This window comes from Acomys minous (genome assembly GCF_964271855.1).
Source record: "Acomys minous genome assembly, chromosome: 14".
Classification (NCBI taxonomy): Eukaryota; Metazoa; Chordata; class Mammalia; order Rodentia; family Muridae; genus Acomys; species Acomys minous.
In genome coordinates, this window is record NC_140496.1 from 65,899,413 (window position 1) to 65,918,550 (window position 19,138).

Sequence of the window (19,138 nt, forward strand, 5' to 3'; positions counted from 1 at the left end):
GGCATGCTATTAGATATTTGTAATCCCGGTACTTAGTAGGTAGAATCAGACACAATCTCAAAATAATTTTTTTAAAGTAAATTCTCATAGATATAGATCAAGGGAATTAGGAGAAAAAACTTAGATAGAATACATGGAGAGGACCTTAAATAATCATATTTCACAGATTGGCAGTAAAACTTTCTCAAGGGACTTCTTTATATACATAGACATTTTCTGCCATAAGCCACCAACTTAAGTCATATTGCTATGAAATTCCTTCCTGCTAACACAGCAACTATAGGATTTTAGTGAATTTGGGGACTAAAATTTTATCTGCTGTGAAGTAGTGCTCTAGAAATGTCCATAGCATTTACTACACTACTGTTTGTATCACACCTGATTTTAGGAAGCCTATTTTTACCCTACACTAAACTTAATATATTTATTGTACTAAAGGACGAAATTTAAGAAATTTAATAGATTCTTCAAGTATTTCAATTTATATTATAGTCTTTTGTTTGTTTGTTTTGGTTTTGGTTTTTTCTTAGTTTTTGAGACAGAGTTTCTCTGTGTTATCTTGGCTGTCCTGGACTAGACACCTGCGTGCTGGGATTAAAGCACCACCACGATGGTTGTCACAAGCAGCAAAGCTTAAAAGAAGAATCCTTTATCTAGGATCTTCCTATGCCCAAATATTGACCTGGTAGTTCCAAAAGTTCTCCAAATAATTCCCCATAAAATCTAAAATCTAACAGTGAACAGAGCATAACAAGCCTGTCTATTACTGGCTCTGTGGCTTGGGGTGAGTTATTTAATGGCTTAAATTTCCAACCTTTAAAGCGGGGTACAGAAGCCAGGCATGGTGGTGCACGCCTTTAATCCCAGCACTCAGGCGACAGAGATTAAGTGACTATTGGAGTTCCAAACCATCCTGGTTTACACAGTAATTCCAGGGCAGCCAGGGTTACATAGTGAGACCTTGTCTTAAAACAAAACATGGGAACAGAAGTGTCCACAGTACTATTGAAAAGATGAAATTACTAAACTTATATAAAGCAACCAAGAAAATGACCTGACAGAGTAAACACTCTCTTGGGGGTTACTACTATCATCACCACTATTATTAATAAAGACTTATTAACTGTGCCAAAAGCAAAACAAATAAACACCCTTTATTTCATAGTTACGTGATATCAAATGTTTGTTTAAATATCATAAAGGATTACAAAAGCTAAAACATCTCTGAATGTCATACTCTACTGGTGACACAGGAATTGGTGGCAGGTGAGAACCGTAAGCTCCTCTTGTCATTATTAATGTTGCCTTCCAGTGTTTGCTCATGTTTCTCCACTTACCATGGGAATGTTTACTTGTAGATCAGGCACAAAATTTACCAAATATATATATATATAAAACATCCTCAGACCATGCTCTAGTAACAAGCTCATAAAACCAATTCTGAAAATTCATTATGAACAAAAACTTTAAAATAAAAATTACCAGTACCTGAGATTCATGTGGAATAAAGGAAATGTTTATTTCTTTACATCTTCTTATTGACTTGGAGCAAGATGCTTTAATCTTGTTAAAGAGACTGTCAGGACAAACTGAGGGAGGAAAAAGAATAAGCCATCTAAGTCTTTACTCATTTTGAATAAATCATGCTAACATGCAAGAATACTCTGTAGACAGAGACGCTCTATTACAAGGCATGAGACAAATGAGGAAATAACAGCTTCTTTTGTTGTAGTTTTTCCAGGTCAAGGATTCTCTGTGTAGCCCTGACGTCCTAGAACTCGCTCTGCAGACCAGGCTGGTCTTGAACTCAGAGACCCACCTGCCTTTGCCTCCTGAGTGCTGGGATTAAAGGTGTGGGTCACCTCACCCAGCTTCAGACTTTTTATTAAAATAGATTTATATAACACAACATAAGCATAGATGTCTCAGGGTTTCTTTTCTTTTATTTGCTTTTTATGTTAATGTATACCATGAGGAAAATAGGATAGATTTTTCTCCCATAAAATATGCCAAACAAAGCCGGGGGTGGTGGCACATATTTTTAATTCTAGCACTGGGAAGGCAGAGGCAGGTGGATCTCTGTGAGATCAACGCCAGACTGGTCTACAAAGTGAGTCAAGGCTGTTACACAGAAAAATTCAATAAATTGAGAATTCTCAATAAATAAAACAAAACAAACAAACAAAAAGGTCTTTTCTTTGGTGCTTTCCCATAGGCTTCTTCTTCCTGATAATATAATAACGCTCAATTGGAATTTTAATTAAGATTCCAAAACACGCATACATGTAAACACTGTAAATTAGCAGGATGTTAAACAATGAGTAATAACCCTCAGAAAGGCACTTACCGTCGGTGAAGTATATATATGCCGCTTTATATTTGTTCTCAGATTTACTTCCAAAATCTCGCAAGAAACAATCTACAGACTTAAAAAGAAAGGAGATGTTAATACATATTTTATTAAATACTGATTTAAATATGCTAGCTATGAAGCAACCGATATTGTTTTATTTCAATAAAATAAACCCTTACTGGCTAAAAGTTTAACTTATAAACTGATTTTTATTTCTATTTTCGAGACAGAGTTTCTCTTTGTAGCCCTGGCCCCTGCCTCCCAAATACTGGGATTACAGGTATGCATCACCATGCCCTGTAATTATAAACTAATTTTTAAATAACCATTTCTCCAGCCAGTAATAGCTATTAAGTTACCATAATAAGGTTACAAGTGAGAGCCGGACGTGGTGGCGCACGCCTGTCATCCCAGCACTTGGGAGACAGAGGCAGGTTGATCATTGTGAGTTCGAGGCCAGCCTGGTCTACAAAGCGAGTCTAGGACAGCCAATATAACACAGAAAAACCTGCCTCTGCCTCCCAAGTGCTGGGATTAAAGGCGTGTGCCACCACGCCTGGCGGCAAATCCATTTCTTATACTGATAGTCCCATTATCAGTATAAGAGTATATGGCAAGTTTTGTTTCATTAACCATGGATGGCTAGAATAACAGAGAGAGAGGGAGGGGGAGAGAGAGAGAGAGAGAGAGAGAGAGACAGACAGACAGACAGACAGAGTGAGAGCACACATGCAATCCTAGGTGAAAAGTAGTGTTTTTCTTTTTCTTTTCATTTCTAAGACAGTGACTGACTATGTAGCCCTGGCTGGCCTAGAATTCGCAATGTACACCAGGTTGGCCTCAAACTCACATAGATCCATCTCCTCCTGCTTCCCAGAAGCTAAACACGGTGTTTTTATGTTGCGTTTTTTTCCAGTCATGAATTTACTCTTGTAGTACCATATCATGGATAAAGTATAAAATATTAAGAAACATTCTGTTCCTAGCAGAAAATATGAAGATAATATTTTTTGTGTACTGTTTTTCTGTTTGCTTACTTCCCTAGTTTCTACTAGAGTTAAAAGTGAGAGTGAAAAAAAAGTGTTAAAAAATGCACTCTCAGGCTGGAGAGGTGGCTCAGAGGCTAAGAGAACTGACTCTTCTGCCAAAGGTACTGAGTTCAATTCCCAGAAGCTACATGGTGGCTTACAACCATCTATAACAAGATCTGGTGCCCTCTTGTGGTATGCAGGTGTACATGCAGGCAGAACACTGTATATATATAGTAAGTAAATAATTTTTTAAAAAAATGTACTCTTTGCCAGGCGTGGTGGCATATGCCTTTAATTCCAGCACTCCGGGAGGCAGAGGCAGGAGAATGGCTGTGAGTTCAAAGCCAGCCTGGTCTACAAAATGAATCCAGGACAGAGAAATCCTGTCTCAAGAAAAGAAAGAAAGGAAAGAAAGAAGAAAAAGAAAGAAAGAAAGAAAGAAAGAAAGAAAGAAAGAAAGAAAGAAAGAAGAAAAGCACTCTCAGTGCTCAGGCCTGTAATCCTAGTATTTGGGAGTTTGTGAGTTCAAGGTCAGCCTGGACTACAAATAGTCACTTCCAGGCCTGCCTAGGACACATAATGAGAACTATCTCTAAAAACAAACAAGAAAATATTACACAGAGAAAAAAAATCTAATACAACACTTGAAATTTGGCTCAAGAAGCAAGTCAAGTCATATTGTCAGGAAAAGCTGAAAATTTTTGACATAAAAATACATATATATATATATATATAAACTCAATATACATGTATTCTATTGGAAAATCTTTAAGATAAATAGACTTATTGATCAAGACTGAGAGGGGGCTCAAAGGTGAGGAGTACAGTTCTTCCAAAGCATCCAATACACGCATACCATGGAAGTTGGGAGCCCTTATAGTGGCCTACAATTCCAGTTCCAGAGGATCTGATGCCCTCTTTTGGCTTTCCTGGGCACCAAGCATGTAACTGATACACATATGTACACGTGAAGGTAAAATACTCATACACATAAAATATAAATAAATATACATCTTAAATACACACACACACACACACACACACACACACGTGGCTTTGGAACAGGGTTTCTCTGTGTAGCCTTGGCTGTCTTGGACTTGCTTTATAGACCAGGCTGGCCTCAAACACACAGAGATCCGCCTGCCTCTGCCTCCCAGAGTGCTGGGATTACAGGCGTACAGTACTGTGCCCGGCTTTTAAAAATATATATGTACACATTTTTGGTTTTTGGTTTCCTTGAGACAGGGTCTCTCTGTGCAGCCTTGGCTGTCCTGGACTCACTTTGTAGACCAGGCTGGCCTCAAACTCACAGAGATCCTCCTGCCTCTGCCTCCTGAGTGCTGGGATTAAAGGTGTATGCTACCATGCCCGGCTTTAAAAATATTTTTAATAGACTTATTTATCTACATTTTCATCCCTTCCAAAATAAGGGTCAATAGGAGCTATGTGAAACTCAAATCCTTCAAAGAAATAACCGTTTTATATCATTAAATTCAGCTTTCTTATTACATATAGAAAAAAAACAATTGGCTTTTATATGATAGAAGAAAATAAATCTTTATACATTCTTACTGGGAGCAGTAAAAATAAACATTGTAACAGAAAAAAATGTTATAAATAATGCAAATAATGGAAATAATTTTCAAATAAGGCATATTTGGAACTCTGAATAAGAACCTGTTTTTGTTTTTTGGGTTTTTTTTCCCCCCTAACAAGGGCTGAGGGCAGGAGAGCTGGTTCAGCAGCTACAAGCACAAGCACCGCTGCGGTGACAGAGCGCCTGTGTTCGGTTCCCAGGCACCCACACTGGGCAGCCCACACTCACCTGTAACTCCAGCTGCCCAGTACACTCTTCTGGCCTCCATGGGCACCTGCACACACATGTGCACACACAAAAGAAAAAAAAAGCAGAAACACTAGCATACACACAAAATAAAAATCTATTAAAATTTTAAGATCAAGGTTTGATAAGTCTTGCCCATGGAAAGTACACACACTACCATTGAGCCCAAATACTCACTCTCAAGATAGAAAATACTCACTTTTGATGTTGGAGAGATAAAATAAAGAGCTTTCATTTGTCTCACGGGTTCACGATTCTTATAAATATTCTCTATAACTGACAACAACAACAAAAGAGTCATTTGATAGAACCAAAGTTTAAATTATTTTTAAATAAACTTCATTGTATTTTCCATTTAGAATAATAATAATAATAATAATAATAATAATAATAATTTAAAAAACATATATATATTTGGCTTACTTTTTTTCATTTGCTAAGTTAGTAAGTCCTTAAAAAAAAAGTATCTTCTTTAAAACTTGATGTGAAATTTTGAGGAAAAAGAGAAAGCAGTCATTTTATAGGTAGGCCTACCAGAATACAGCATAAGCAATCAATATGCCAGGAGGAAAAAAGAAATGCATTAAAAAGTAAAATAATTCTTGGGGGTCAGTGAGACAGCTCAGCAAGTAAAAGAACAGACTGTTAAACCTAATGCCCTAAATTGGGTGCCCAGGACCCCAAGTAGAAGGAATGAACTAACTCCAACAGGTGTCCTGTGAACATACACACTACACACAAAGCAATAAAATCTAAAAATAGTAAATATGTGTTTTAACATACATGCTACTAACATTGCAAATGTAAAATCAGCCACAGAAGTCTACACACGTTACATTATTATTTTAAAATATAAAAGCTACCTTAAACCCTATCTCAGAAACAAAACCCAAAACGGAACAGAACCACCTACTCATACTACCCACAGAAACGCCCGCGGGAGAAGCCTGACGGGCCCACGCGTACATAATACATGTTGGTGAATGAGGTGACCGGCTGTTATGATGCTGTGAAAATGAAATCTCACGGTAGAAATGCAACCTCTCCAGTCACTGGAAAGTGGGCTTTACGTGAATTTAAAAACGGGTCTTCTACTGTGACAGGAATGATTGAATTCCAAGTTTTAAAAAGGTTTTACTCCATCTTATCTCTCGTCTATTTTGGGGGAGCTCATTCTCCCCCAAGGGTGTGGTGTAGCCTGGACGTCCCCCTAACTTGCTGTGTAGCCACGAACGACCTTGGTCCTCTTGCCTCTCTAACACTGGGGCCACAGGAATGTACCAGCATGCGCAGTGCTCTCCTCTATTTCTTTAGGAGCTAAGACAATACTGATTATCTTCACAAATGATCGACTGGCATGACAAGAGAAAATCTGACCACTGAATAGTCAATGCCAAGTTTCATGGAGGGACTCCTGGGAAAACCCATTTGAAACTTGGGGAGTGACAGTTAAACACAATGGCTGAGCCCTCAGAGCAAGTCTAGATGACTTACAGGATGTCAAGATCATGCGGTGTTGCAAGTCCTAACTGTGGTCAAGTAAGCTTGGAAAGCGATGGCCCAGGGATCCCTGCTATGCAGGGAACCTATACATGCAACGGCATGTAAGGACCTTGCTTTGTTTGCCTTGCTGAATACTATTTTCCAGGCTTACTGGTCCCCTACAGTGCACAACGGCTCTGCAATCCCATAGTACTCTCACCTTTATCAAACGGTTCTCATCTGATCTCTATCAGAACAGTCTAACGGAATTTGAACAAGTCACATTGCTTACCTAATAATTCTTGGGGACATGAGATGACTCAGCGAGTAAAGGCACCTAGAGCCAAGTCTGCTGTCCTAAGTTCAGTCCCTAGGACTCCACAGCGGACAGACAGAACTGACTGCTGCAGGTGGTGGGACTTCCATATGTGCAACACACATTCTCTTACACACACTCTAATAAAAATGTGATAAAATTTAAAAATAAAAAATTTGTACTTCTTTTTAAAAACATGCTACTATGTAGCAAACATGAACTGAATGTGCAGCAGGTCGCAGTGTTCATAAATATCAGAGCATAAGCACTGTGCAGTCAGGGTGTGTGGAGACAGCTGGATTTACTTGCATGGCTCACAACTGAGGAATGACAAATCTGTTATGGCTGGAGGCCTAAAAGAGAAAACGCCCTTGAGGGGCTGGAGAGATGGCTCAGCAGTGAAGAGCCCTGACTGCTCTTCCAAAGGTCCTGAGTTCCATTCCTAGCAACCACATGGTGGATTACAACCATCTATAATGAGATCTGGTGCCCTTTTCTGGCAGACATACAGGCAGAACACTGTATACATAATAAATAAATAAATCTAAAGAAAAAAAGAAAGAAAGAAAAAGAAAACATCCTTGAAAGCAGCTGAAAAGTTTCCACGCTCTAAACTCATGCCCTGATGCCAAGTGTTCTGAGGAGTGGCAGCACTCACCAGTTATGCCCTCTTCCAGGAGGTCTGTCATTTTGCAGCACGATGACAAAAGCTTAGTGGTAAATTCATCCAACAGCATTATCTTAAAACAAAGTAAATTAAGAAAGCGCATAAATATGTGATTGTCAAGAATTAACAAAAAACAGGAATTTAGTAATTTCTCTTTTAGATTGCATAATTTGGCAGCTTACTTTCTCAATACACATGCATGCTAATATTTCATACAGGTAAGAAAATAGAAATATTTCTATTTTGAAGCATAACTTGTTCATTTTAAGTACATCTAACGTTTAACATTGAAGTTTCCGAAAATGTCATTGTCATGTACAGAATTATTGCCATAAAGCAGTGTGCAGACACGCATCGTATGATGCATCACTCTCCCATCTTAGAGGACAAGGAGACCAGGAAACGTTACGTGACCTGCGCAAGGTGCCACAGCTCAGTAGCAACGTGGGGCCTGGAGGTGAAGTTCTAGGCCTGTGCCCCATGGGGCAGCCTGGGCACATGCCGAAGCCTACACGCCCTCCACAGAGGAGCGGATTACACAGCTTGTACCTTCCATTCGCCTTCTTTCCTGCAGTCGTCGAACACGGCTGTTTTTATCTCTGTAAAGAAAAAAGAGAAATGCTTACTGATCTAAAGAAACAACTAGAAACGTAAGACTATGTAAAAGTTCTAAACGTCTCAGAAAAACTGCAACTTGGAATGTGTTACACTGCATAAACACTGCACCTTCAGCTGTAAGTAAAACACAACTATATTCAATACCTCACCTATGCACTTCAACTGTAATATAGTCTCAAACATAAGTGTATGAACATGTCCAGAAAATATTTCTGAAGCTACTATGTGATTTATGCTCTCCTTCTTCCTTAAGTATTAAGAAAGAAATCACCCAAAGGAAAACCCTTAACTGGCTTGTGGCTAATTACATCTGACAATAGACTCTACATAAACACTTTTCATCCTCCTTTACTTTCTTGTTAGAGAATACATGTAGCTGGGGCTAGGGAGATGGCTAGGGGGTTCAGAACACTTAGTGTTCTCACAAAGGACCTGGTTTCAGTTCTGAGCACCCACACCAGGCAGCTCATAATCTGCAGCCTGTAACTTCAGCTTCGGGGCATCTGACATCCTTCCCAGATGACCGTGAAACACCCCCGCTCCTGCTTCTACCCCCCCAAATGTTTGGATTATAGGCATGCACCTCCACGCCCAATTCTAATTCGTTTAAACTTTTCTATTTTTAAGCATATATGTCTTCAGTAAATGCTTTTGGTTAATCTACCATCACATTTTGACACCATGTTTTTTTTTTTTTTTAAAGGCAATTCTAATGATCTACAGTAGCTATTACTGTAACACAGTAAGTAGTATCTGGGGGCTGGAGAGCGGTCAGTGGTTGCGAGCATGGAAGGTGACTGCCGTCCGACTACAGCTTGAGCCCTCCTCCAGCCTCCAGAGACAACCATGCTTTTGTACACATACCCACACAAGCATCCACACAATTTAAAGTAAAAATACATCTTTTTTTTTTTAATCTGACCTATGTTTCTAGTTCCTTATAAATCTAAAATTCTTGAAATTTCTTATGTGACAGAGACTCTATGGTGTGCTCGTGACGTGATCTTTGACTAGCTTCAGCAAGCACTTGGTCACCAGAAGAAGCAAGCTGTGACTTGTAAGGAGGCAGGCAACAGAGACTAGAGACTGTTCAATTACCTGAGGCCAAAGAGTTCATCAGGTAGGCCTACATAATGAAGCGCCCGTAACCCACGCACTGAGTCACTGAATGCTCCCAGGTGTGGCTCCCCGGGGAGGGAAGCCCCAGCGACCCAAACCTTTCTCCACCTCAGCCTGTTTACATCATCTGGCTGTTGATTAGTATGCTTTAGAAACAACAAAAACAAAACAAACCAACAACAACAACAGGACCCCTGGTAACAGGAAGTAGTTTACTAGTTGCAAGCCATGAATTACTAAACCTGAGAGGGGAGGCAGCACAGAGACACCCAACTGCATTCCACAGCCGGGCACGTGGAAGCATGCCCCCCCCCCCCCAGCGGAGAGCAGTCTATGGCTCTAAGTAGCATTAGCATTAAACTGAGTTGTGGAATATCCCATCAGCATCTGAAGACTTGGAGAACTGGTTAGTAAGAAGGGAAGATAACACATCTGCTGCTACAAGTGTTCCAAGGAAAAGCAGTCAGCACTCATCACAAAAGCTGTGCTCTGGGGCTGACGAGATGGCTTAGTGGGTAAAGGTGCTTGTCCAGCCCCAGATTCTGTGGTGGACGGAGAGAACCAACTCCCTGAAGCTGTCTCTGATCTCCACATGCACACTGTGGCCTGTGTGTGCCTGCACTGCGCTATCTTACACATACAGTCAACAACTGGAATTTTCTAACTTATAATCAGGAATATTTTTGAAGTGTTAAGAAATATCAGTCAAAAGTTGAGTGTGGTGACATGGTACTCGAATCAGGAGTTGAAGATCATCATCAGCTACATAAAGCTGGAGGCCAGCCTGAGCTACATGAAGTCCTATCTCAAGCCAAACATAAACACAACACAACAGAACAACGGAGACCAGGAGACAGCTCAGTCAGTAGAGTGAGTGCTGTGCAAGCACAAGGAACTGGCTCTGATTCCCAGCATTGCCCCAGCTGCGGGGGGGTCTGCACCCACGTGCTGCGAGGACGGTGGGAAAGAACCACGGAGATCCTGGAGCTCAGGGCCAGCCTGGGTGAGAGAACCCGCCTCCAAAAATACGGTGGAGGACTATGGAGGAAGACACCTGATGTCAACCTCTGGGCTCTACCCATGCACATAGGTGCGCATCCACACACACCCACACACACACACACACACACACAGAGAGAGAGAGAGAGAGAGAGAGAGAGAGAGAGAGAGAGAGAGATCAGTAAAGACAATTATATTTTGTCTAATATGTGGATTATGTTATAGGGGAATAACAATAAAAAGCCATAGAGCATTTACCTTTGTAACCTGTAATTACATCACAAAGCAAAGGTTTCTGGGGCACACCATGCAAACATGGAGGCCATTTTAAGAGCTCAGATGACTACTCCCCTTGGTGAACCAGCCCCACTGTACACAGCAAAGCGAAACCTGAAGGTGCTGCATGGTCTCACAGTTCCTCTGCTCTTCTCTCAGAAGCCAGTGCTGCTGCAGCAGAGGTCACATCAGGAGTCTTTGCAACTTTAGACCTTACTGCCCTAGAAGACAGGAACTAGGCCCATGTGACCATGGCGCCCTTCAACTGCAGCCAGCAGTAGCCAGGTGCAGTGGCTCATGCCTGTGACATTCTGGTACCCGGGAGGCTGAGCAGGAGGGCGACTTTGAGGTCCAGCCTTGCCCGGGCCTCAGAATGAAACCTGGCGTCACAAAACAAAATCAAAGCAAAATCATTTGAAATGTGCAAAGTTCTGTAAGAAAGAAAGTAACAATATAGAGCGAGCCGGGTTGTGACTCGATGTCAGAACACACGCTTAGCAGATCTGAAGGCCTGGTTTGATCCCTGGCACCAAAACAAAAGGAATAGAGAAAGACTTTGAAGTTTTAAAAAAGAGAAATACAAAATATCCTATGAATTTTCCCCCTTACCATATAAGTTCTCATATCGCATAAAATATTTGGAATATGTCAGGTAAAATAAAATATATTACAATTAATTTCATTACTTCAATTATATTTTTAATATGGCTACTACAAAATTCTGTTATCTCAGCCAGTTTGCATCATAGTTTTACTGTGTAGAAAGTGCGGCCTGAGATGCTAAAGATAGCTACACAGTCAATGTTAACTTCTTAAAAGTAAATGATTAATAACTGAGCTGTGGATGGAGAGATCAGAAGCATTCATCAAAAGTGACAGGACCACAGGTGGCCCTGAGAGTCGGATGGAAAGAAATGTCATCGGCTATGACAGAGCTTCCTGTATGCACTAGTCAATGAAAAGCGCGGAGCCTTTCCTTCAGCAACTGCATATGGACCCCGAGACTCAATTCCTCTCCCTCTGCTCTGCCCGCTCCACACTCATCCGCAGAGACTACGCTCACCACTGAAGCTTCATCCGTCGCGTCAGTTTTCAACAGTCCTACAGACCAGCTCTCCTGGGCCTCAGTCAGTCACACAATGCAGGGTTAAGCATGTGCACACTTCAAGTAGACACACTTCCATAAAAACTGCTCTGGCCTTCGTTTCTGTAGCTTTACTGTTAGTTTCTTAGTCACAGCCATCTCCAAATCCTATGTGGCAGCTAGAAAGCACTTGGAATCACGGCAACTCAGAACTCCCTTCTTTCTCTTCACCAACAAACAGCAACGTCAGCACTTAGTCTCCTGGACCAGAACGTCAGGTTAGGATGACTGCAGCTCCTTAACTCACTACTTCTCTCGTCACCTCTTTCCTTCCCTTTGCACCGTCTAACCTTCTCTCCTGCACCAACATGACCTCACTACAGTCTTACTGGCTCCTACTTCAGTTAATTGCTCAAGTGCATATCCCCTCTCCTTTTATGCCTTTGTTCTGGTTTTAATAATCAAATTATTATTTTTAAAGGGTTTGGCATATACCTATTATTCTGCTACTGCCCTCTCTGTTAAAGATGCATCATGGATAGTTGCCACATAAATAAGTCAAAGAAATAAGTAAACCAAACAAATAAATAAAGATAACATTCTTTTTAGTAACTTTCTCAGTAACTAAAAAGAATACAGACATATCATATTTACTCAACTGTCCTCCTATGTACCAGGCTGCCATTTTGTTTCCATTTTTGCTGTTATACTACTGCCTGGGGGATCTTTAAATAGAGGTAGAGAGATGGATCAACAGTTAAGTGTGCTTACTACTCTTCCAGAGGCCCCAGGTTCAGTTACCAGCACCGACATGGAATTCATAACTATCTGTTAAGTTCTGACTTCCAGAGGCTCCAAGCAAGCATGTAGTGCACTTACATGCACGCAGGCAAAACACACATATACTTAAAATAAAAATATTAAAAAAAAAAAAAAAGAGCTGGGTGGTGGTGGTTCACGCCTTTAATCTCAGCACTCAGGACGCAGAGATGGGCAAGTCTCTATGAATTTGAGGCCAGCTTGGTCCTACAGAGCAAGTTCCAGAGCAGCCAAGGCTACACAGAGAAACTGTCTCAAAAAAAAAAAAAAAGATTCTGTAAGTATGGGTGGGTAAGAAGGCTCAGTGGGTAAAGGTGCCTGCTGTCATACCTGATGACCTCAGCTCGATCCCGGAGACCCATGCATACTGCAGGTTGCCTTGTGACTTCCACACATGTGCCATAGTGTGTGCATAGGCATACATGTATGCACACAAAATATGTATTTTTAAAATATAGTTTACAAATCTTCTGTGAAAGTCTGCCTGTATATTTATACCCCTCTACTTATGGAAAGGCGTACGGTGGGATTGCTGGCATAGTGCTGTGTCCCGTCTCACTGTCATCAGCAGCTTTCTCAACAAGCTGTAATGAACCACGCTCCCACCAAGAAGCTTTCCAACTGCAACATGAAATCAGTCACCGGATTCCGTCAATGTGATGGGCTAAAGGGGGTAACTGGTCTTAATGTGCTGGACTACCTCACCTGTGGGCTGCCTCTTTATTTCCTCTGCTCATTTTCCTATTGGGCCATAATCTTTTATTTAGCAATTTTAGGCATTCTCTATACATAAACCTGGCTGGTATTTTCTCCATCTATATATGTTTAGTTCAAAAAGTATATAAAACCAGAGCTTATGAGAACTAGGACTAAATAAGAGAACTAAACACAAAGCTGGGCTGTATCCCGGTGGGACCGTCCTTCTTGCCCAACACATCAGAGACTCTGGGTTTAGTTTCCAACCCCCCACGCCCCCACACCTTCTCCCCCACAATCCCCCCCCCCGCTCTCTCACACACAGACACACTGGAAAATACAAATACAAAAGCATAAAAATAGTGTGTGTATGCATGTGAGAATCTAATGGCAAGTGCAGAGGATTCTCACTTAAACCTGAGTGTAAAGATGAGAAAACACATAGTAAATTATTGGATGATGACATAAGTGAGAATGTGGCTCACTCCGAGGGCGAAGAGAGGAGTGCACTGGGGAATCCTGAGCACTTGGGAACGTTCTACAGATTGACTCGGGTGGTAGTTACATGAGCAAAATTACCATCTCACTGTATACTTAACATTAATATAACTTACATTACACGTAACTGAATTTTAAATGTCGTTTCTCTCCAAAATAGGAAACGCTTTGTACTGTATGTGGTGTATGCAAGAATTCAGAGTGCACATGTGCAAGGAGGCTACATGGCAACACTCATGCCTTCCTCCATCACTCTCAGCCTTATTTCTCGACACAAGGTCTCTCACTGAGCAAGCTCATCAATTTGACTAAACTAGCTGACTACACTGCCACGCCTGACTTTTACATGAGTACTGGAGAGTCAGACTTAGGTACTCTAGCTGAGACGCAGGCCCATTATCAACTGAACCATCCTCTCCTTTTTAAAAATGGAGTTTTAAGGTAGTTCCTAATGAACGATCCCCTCCCGAGTTTTAGGTCCAGGATGTGTCCCCTAATCAGATAGCCTTTTCCTGATCCTCCAATTTAATGTAGCCTCTCTCTCTGTTTCATCAGAAACTGGACTGATCTTGGTTTTCTTCTTTATGATCTATTAGTCCCCACTTGAACACAAGCCTGAAGAGCACTGGGAACTTTCTCAGGAATTCAATCCATCCCCACGTCGCACACTGCTGGGGACATAAGGACTTAGAGCCCTAGGAGGCTGATGAGGGCTCAGCTGGGAACAGGCCTTCCCAGAGCACAAGGACCTGAGTCTGGGTCCATCAAACGCTGTGAGTCAGGCCAGGTGGAGTACATCTGTCTAAGGAGAGGCAGGACCAGGTGGATCCTCACAGCCAGCCAGCCAAGGGAGCTGCAGGTTCAGCGAGAGACGTTGTCTCATAAGGCAGAGAGCATTAGAGGAAGACATCTCACATCGACCTCTGGCCCCTGCAAGCATGCATGTGGGATACTAGAATTTGCACGCGCGCGCGCGCGCACACACACACACACACACACACACACACACACACACACACGGTGGACTTACCCTCTAAAGAGCCTCTCAACAGACTACCAACTAAATGGTGACTCGTGCCCGTAACCTCAGCATTCAGAGGGCAGGAGGACTACTGCAAATTCCAGGCTAGCCTAGGCTAAAGAGACTTGTCTGAAAACAAAACAAAAGGAAACAAAAAAGCAAAGCCAAAGGACCTCTTAGGCAGGTCCTACAAGGGCAAACTAAATGCTAAAACACAGGGGAGTGGGTGAAAATAAAAAAGTCAGCCCATGTGAACTAAGACTTGAAGGCTAAAATTTGAGTAGGTAAAGAATTAGGGCAAGGGATGAAAAGTCAGACGAATGGGCCATCAAGATAAGGCAGGAAGATAAATAATGCAGCGAGAGTAAAGAGTACGGGCATGTGAGCACCAATACCATACAACACGGGAGACTGGTGCTAGCTAACAGTCAACAGCAGCCTGACAAGGATTTTAGGCAACTGGTGCCCCTGCCAGTCTTCACGCCAGTATTAGCAAGAGCTTATCCTGGCAGCTAATTGCTGGATGGACTGGAAGAAGGAAAAGGCAAGAAGAGCTCTGCAGAGTGGTTAGGGGACTAATGCAATAGACTGTATATAAAATAAGATCCTAACCTAAGGTTTACATATTACAGAAGCCACAGGCAGGTCAAACATTAACTCTGTCTGTGCTGGGTGTGAATCTTAGGTATAGATTTCATTTATTTATTTGAGGCACGGTCTCAAAGTTCAGACTGGCTGCGGACTCTGTATAGCTGAACTGATACCTAGACATCCACCTCTTAAGTGGTGGAATTACAGGCATGCACCGCCATGCCTGACCCTTAGGCTTAGATTTAATAGCTCTGTCAGGGTTAATTTTATTTATTTATTTATTTATTTTTTGGTTTTTCAAGACAGGGTCTCTCTGTGTAGCCTTGGCTGTCCTGGACTCACTTTGTAGACCAGGCTGGCCTCGAACTCACAGCGATCCACCTGCCTCTGCCTCCCAAGTGCTGGGATTAAAGGCGTGCGCCACCACGCCCGGCTTCAGGGTTAATTTTAATAGCATTATTAACACAAACTGCAACCTACAGAATTCACTTACTCAAAAGTGTACTTGGGAATGGTTTCGAGTATGCCATGCATCTATCACTACATTAGCACAACTGTCTTCAGAACATTTACCCTGCACTAAAAAAAAGGCCTCATTCCTTGGGGCTGGGGATGTTTGTGGCTCAGATGATCATGTTTACTCCTGCAAAAGGCCTTGAGGCCAATCTCCAGTATTACATAAAACCAGGTACGGTAGGAATCACCACTGATCCTAGCACTCAAGAGGTGAAGGCATAAAAACTACAAGTTTAAGGTCATCCTTGGATACAAAGTTGAGTTTGAGGCCAGCCTAAGGAACATGAGAGCCTGTTTCAAGAACAAAACAAAGTTCTGTGTGGTGGTGCATGCCTTTAATTCCAGGCCTCAGGAGGCAGAGGCAGGTGGAGTGCTAGGCCAGCCCAGACTACATGGCTCCAGAACAACCAGGAACACACACCAAGAACCTGTCTCAGCACTGCGGCCGTGGCGCATGCCTTTAATCCCAGCACTCAGGAGGCAGAGGCAGGTGGATCTCTGGTGAGTTCAAGCCTGGTCTACAAAGCAAGTCCAGGACAGGCAAGGCTACGCAGAGAAACCCTGTCTGGAAAAACAAAACAAAACAAAGAACCTGTTCTCAAAAAACTAAAACCGAAGCAAAACAGCAATAACAATAACAAAAACCAAAAGAGAAACCCCATCCCTTTAATCTCAGCTCTCCAGCCTGGGACACATTACTCTCCGATTTCTCTAGATTTGGTAGTCCTGGATGTTTTTTCCCATGCATGATGATGTCATACCATGTGGTCCTTTGTAACTGGCTTTTTACTTAGCATGTTTCCAAGATGCAGTAGCATAAAACATAGCAGCATGTTACTTATGCTTATTGAAAAAATGAGATATGTATCCATTTATGCGTTCATCACTCATCCATGCGTCAGCCTGTGGAAATGTGCGCAATTTTCATTTTTTAGTCAAGCCCTTCCTGCAACTCCTCAATATATATGCTTTGTGCAATAAACATTGAGTAACTATTACCTTGTTTTTTTGGTTGTGTTTCTAGTTACACAAGTTCCAAAGAATATTTAACAGCCTTGCATCTTTTTCCTCCCATCGGCCTGTCTGCAATTTACTCTCCATCTGGTGAGCCTGGTGTTACTCCAAGTTAAATAAGAGAGAAATTCTGTTATCTTTGTACTCATCTTCTTGCCTAGTTTTCACACTACTCCTACTGGCATTACTGGCATAATGGTATCTTTTTTTTTTTTCATAAACCCTGAAATAAAGTGTCATTATAACTCAGAAGTAATTTACACAACACAATTTGTCACCCATTTTCGTATGAGAGTCAATACAGACTATCTGCCTAAGTCAGCTCTCTCCTTACATACCACGTGGGTCCCTGGGGATCCAATTCAGGGCCTCAGGCTTGGCAAGAAGCACCTTTACCCACTGAGCCACCTTGCTGGTCCCCAGACTAAATTTTGAAAGGATAATTTCGTACTCCACAAAACCTATTTATATACCTGTTTAGTGCTTTCTATATGGTCAACAGTATGCCTGTACTGGTTTTGATTTTAGTTTTCACACAAGGAATTCTCTAAGACTTCTTCTGTTAACTAATTTCTACTCTTTTCGTTGTTCACCGAGTTGGAGTAAGAAGACGCTACTCCGTTTCCACTACTAGACTATAATTACTTAGAAGCCAGAGATGCCAAACAAGGACGGTCCTTCCGGTTTGCTGCTTTCATTGCTTCCATAGCCCGGCAGGCCTAGGTTTAGTGTGACTTTTTTATAAAAGTCGTGGTTGATACGGCAGAACACCAGTAACCAACCAGCAGACCAACTGTTAACAGTGAAGAGGCGGACCACCGAGGGATCGGACACCAGACATTAGCAGTCCAATGGTCCTTTCTCAAGAACTATTTTTTTTTTAACGGCAAGTCCTCTTTTCTAGGAACAGCGACAGAAGGCTCTGTTGAAGAGCTAAGTCTGCACTTTTAAAGGACAAGACACTGAAAAGCATGGTAGTAAAACCCTTGATGCTAAATACGAATGTGGGACACCAAGGGGGCCTCGGAAAACGCAGGGACCAGGGCAGGATACAGAAACACAGAGCTCAGTCTGTGTCCGGTGGAGAGACGTCCCTGCCTGGTGTGGCGGGGATAGCGGGGGTGGGGGAGGGAGGTGTGGGAAGACCTGTTCTGGGACAGCCCAGGGACCGTGGAGAGAAAGAAAGCCGGGCAGAGGGTGAGCCTCGGCCGAAGCCAGAGAGAAGGCCGCGTCTGGTCACCCCGCCCATCCCTGGTGCTGGCACGAAACCCGACTTGCCCGAGAAGCCGGAAGGAGCCCTACCAGGGACTTGGTCCCAAAGCAACAAGTGCCCGTGCGGCTCCGGGAGAGGCTGCTGGGCTGCAGCGGGAAAACAAGACCCGGCGCGGCAGACCCTTCCCTGTCTCAGCCCTGAGCCCTCCGCACTCACTCCGCCACACGACGCTCTTCAACCCCCGCTCCGTCGCTGGCGGCGCCATCTTCCCCAAGCCGTGGAGCCGCTGCCACCGCCTCCCACTCGCAAGCTACTTTGCCCTCCAAGCTGCACTGGGGCTGGGGGAGGTTCCTTCTCCTCGCGGTGAGGAAGGCTCCTCCCCCTCCGCGGACCGCGCCCTCTGGTGACGTCACGCGCGTCAGCACGGGAGCGTCGAGCCTTCTCCTGGACTGAGGCTGCGTAGTGTGGGCGGAATTCGGCGAGCTGTCGGCCGTCCCCTGGCGGAAGCCTACTAAAACCCAAAATTCAGTGTCCAGTTTGACCTCAGAAAGCAAAGATGGGAACTAACACAGTTTGTGCAATTTTGAATTTATATATACGGGGTCTTTTCTTTTTGTATTTTAAAATTGCATTTGCAGCCGGGCAGGGTGGCGCACGCCTGTAATCCCAGCACACGGGAGCCAGAAGGAGGCTAGCCTGGTCTAAAAAGTCAGTTCGGGATAGCCAAGGCTACACAGAGAAACCCTATGTCGAAAAATAAATAAATAAATAAATAAAAATTGCATTTGCTTGTGTGTATGTATGTGTGCACACATGTGCATGCCAAAGCTCTCACGTGAAGACCAGAAGATGTCATCTTCCAGAGTGTGGGTCTTGGGATGGAAGTTAAGTTGTCAGACCTTTTGCTTTACAAAATAGTGTTTCATTTAGCAAAGTAATTCATACTAGTCTATTCAGAAACCAGCTCAACTATCAAGTGTAA

General features: G+C 42.7%; 1 protein-coding gene across 1 annotated transcript in view; it reads right to left on the bottom strand.

Annotated features, from left to right (window-relative positions):
* Window positions 1–18,533, bottom strand: part of STXBP3 (syntaxin binding protein 3) — a 44,724-nt gene extending 26,191 nt beyond the window's left edge. Inside the window, exons 1-6 of the mRNA XM_084757024.1 lie at window positions 18,373–18,533; window positions 8,242–8,291; window positions 7,684–7,765; window positions 5,427–5,503; window positions 2,348–2,426; window positions 1,489–1,589 (exon numbers count right to left, since the gene is read on the bottom strand). Coding sequence (XP_084613150.1) covers window positions 1,489–1,589; window positions 2,348–2,426; window positions 5,427–5,503; window positions 7,684–7,765; window positions 8,242–8,291; window positions 18,373–18,421 — 438 coding nt within the window. The 5' untranslated portion in view covers window positions 18,422–18,533. The remainder of the gene's footprint in view (window positions 1–1,488; window positions 1,590–2,347; window positions 2,427–5,426; window positions 5,504–7,683; window positions 7,766–8,241; window positions 8,292–18,372) is intronic.
* Between the last annotated feature and the right edge of the window lie 605 nt (window positions 18,534–19,138).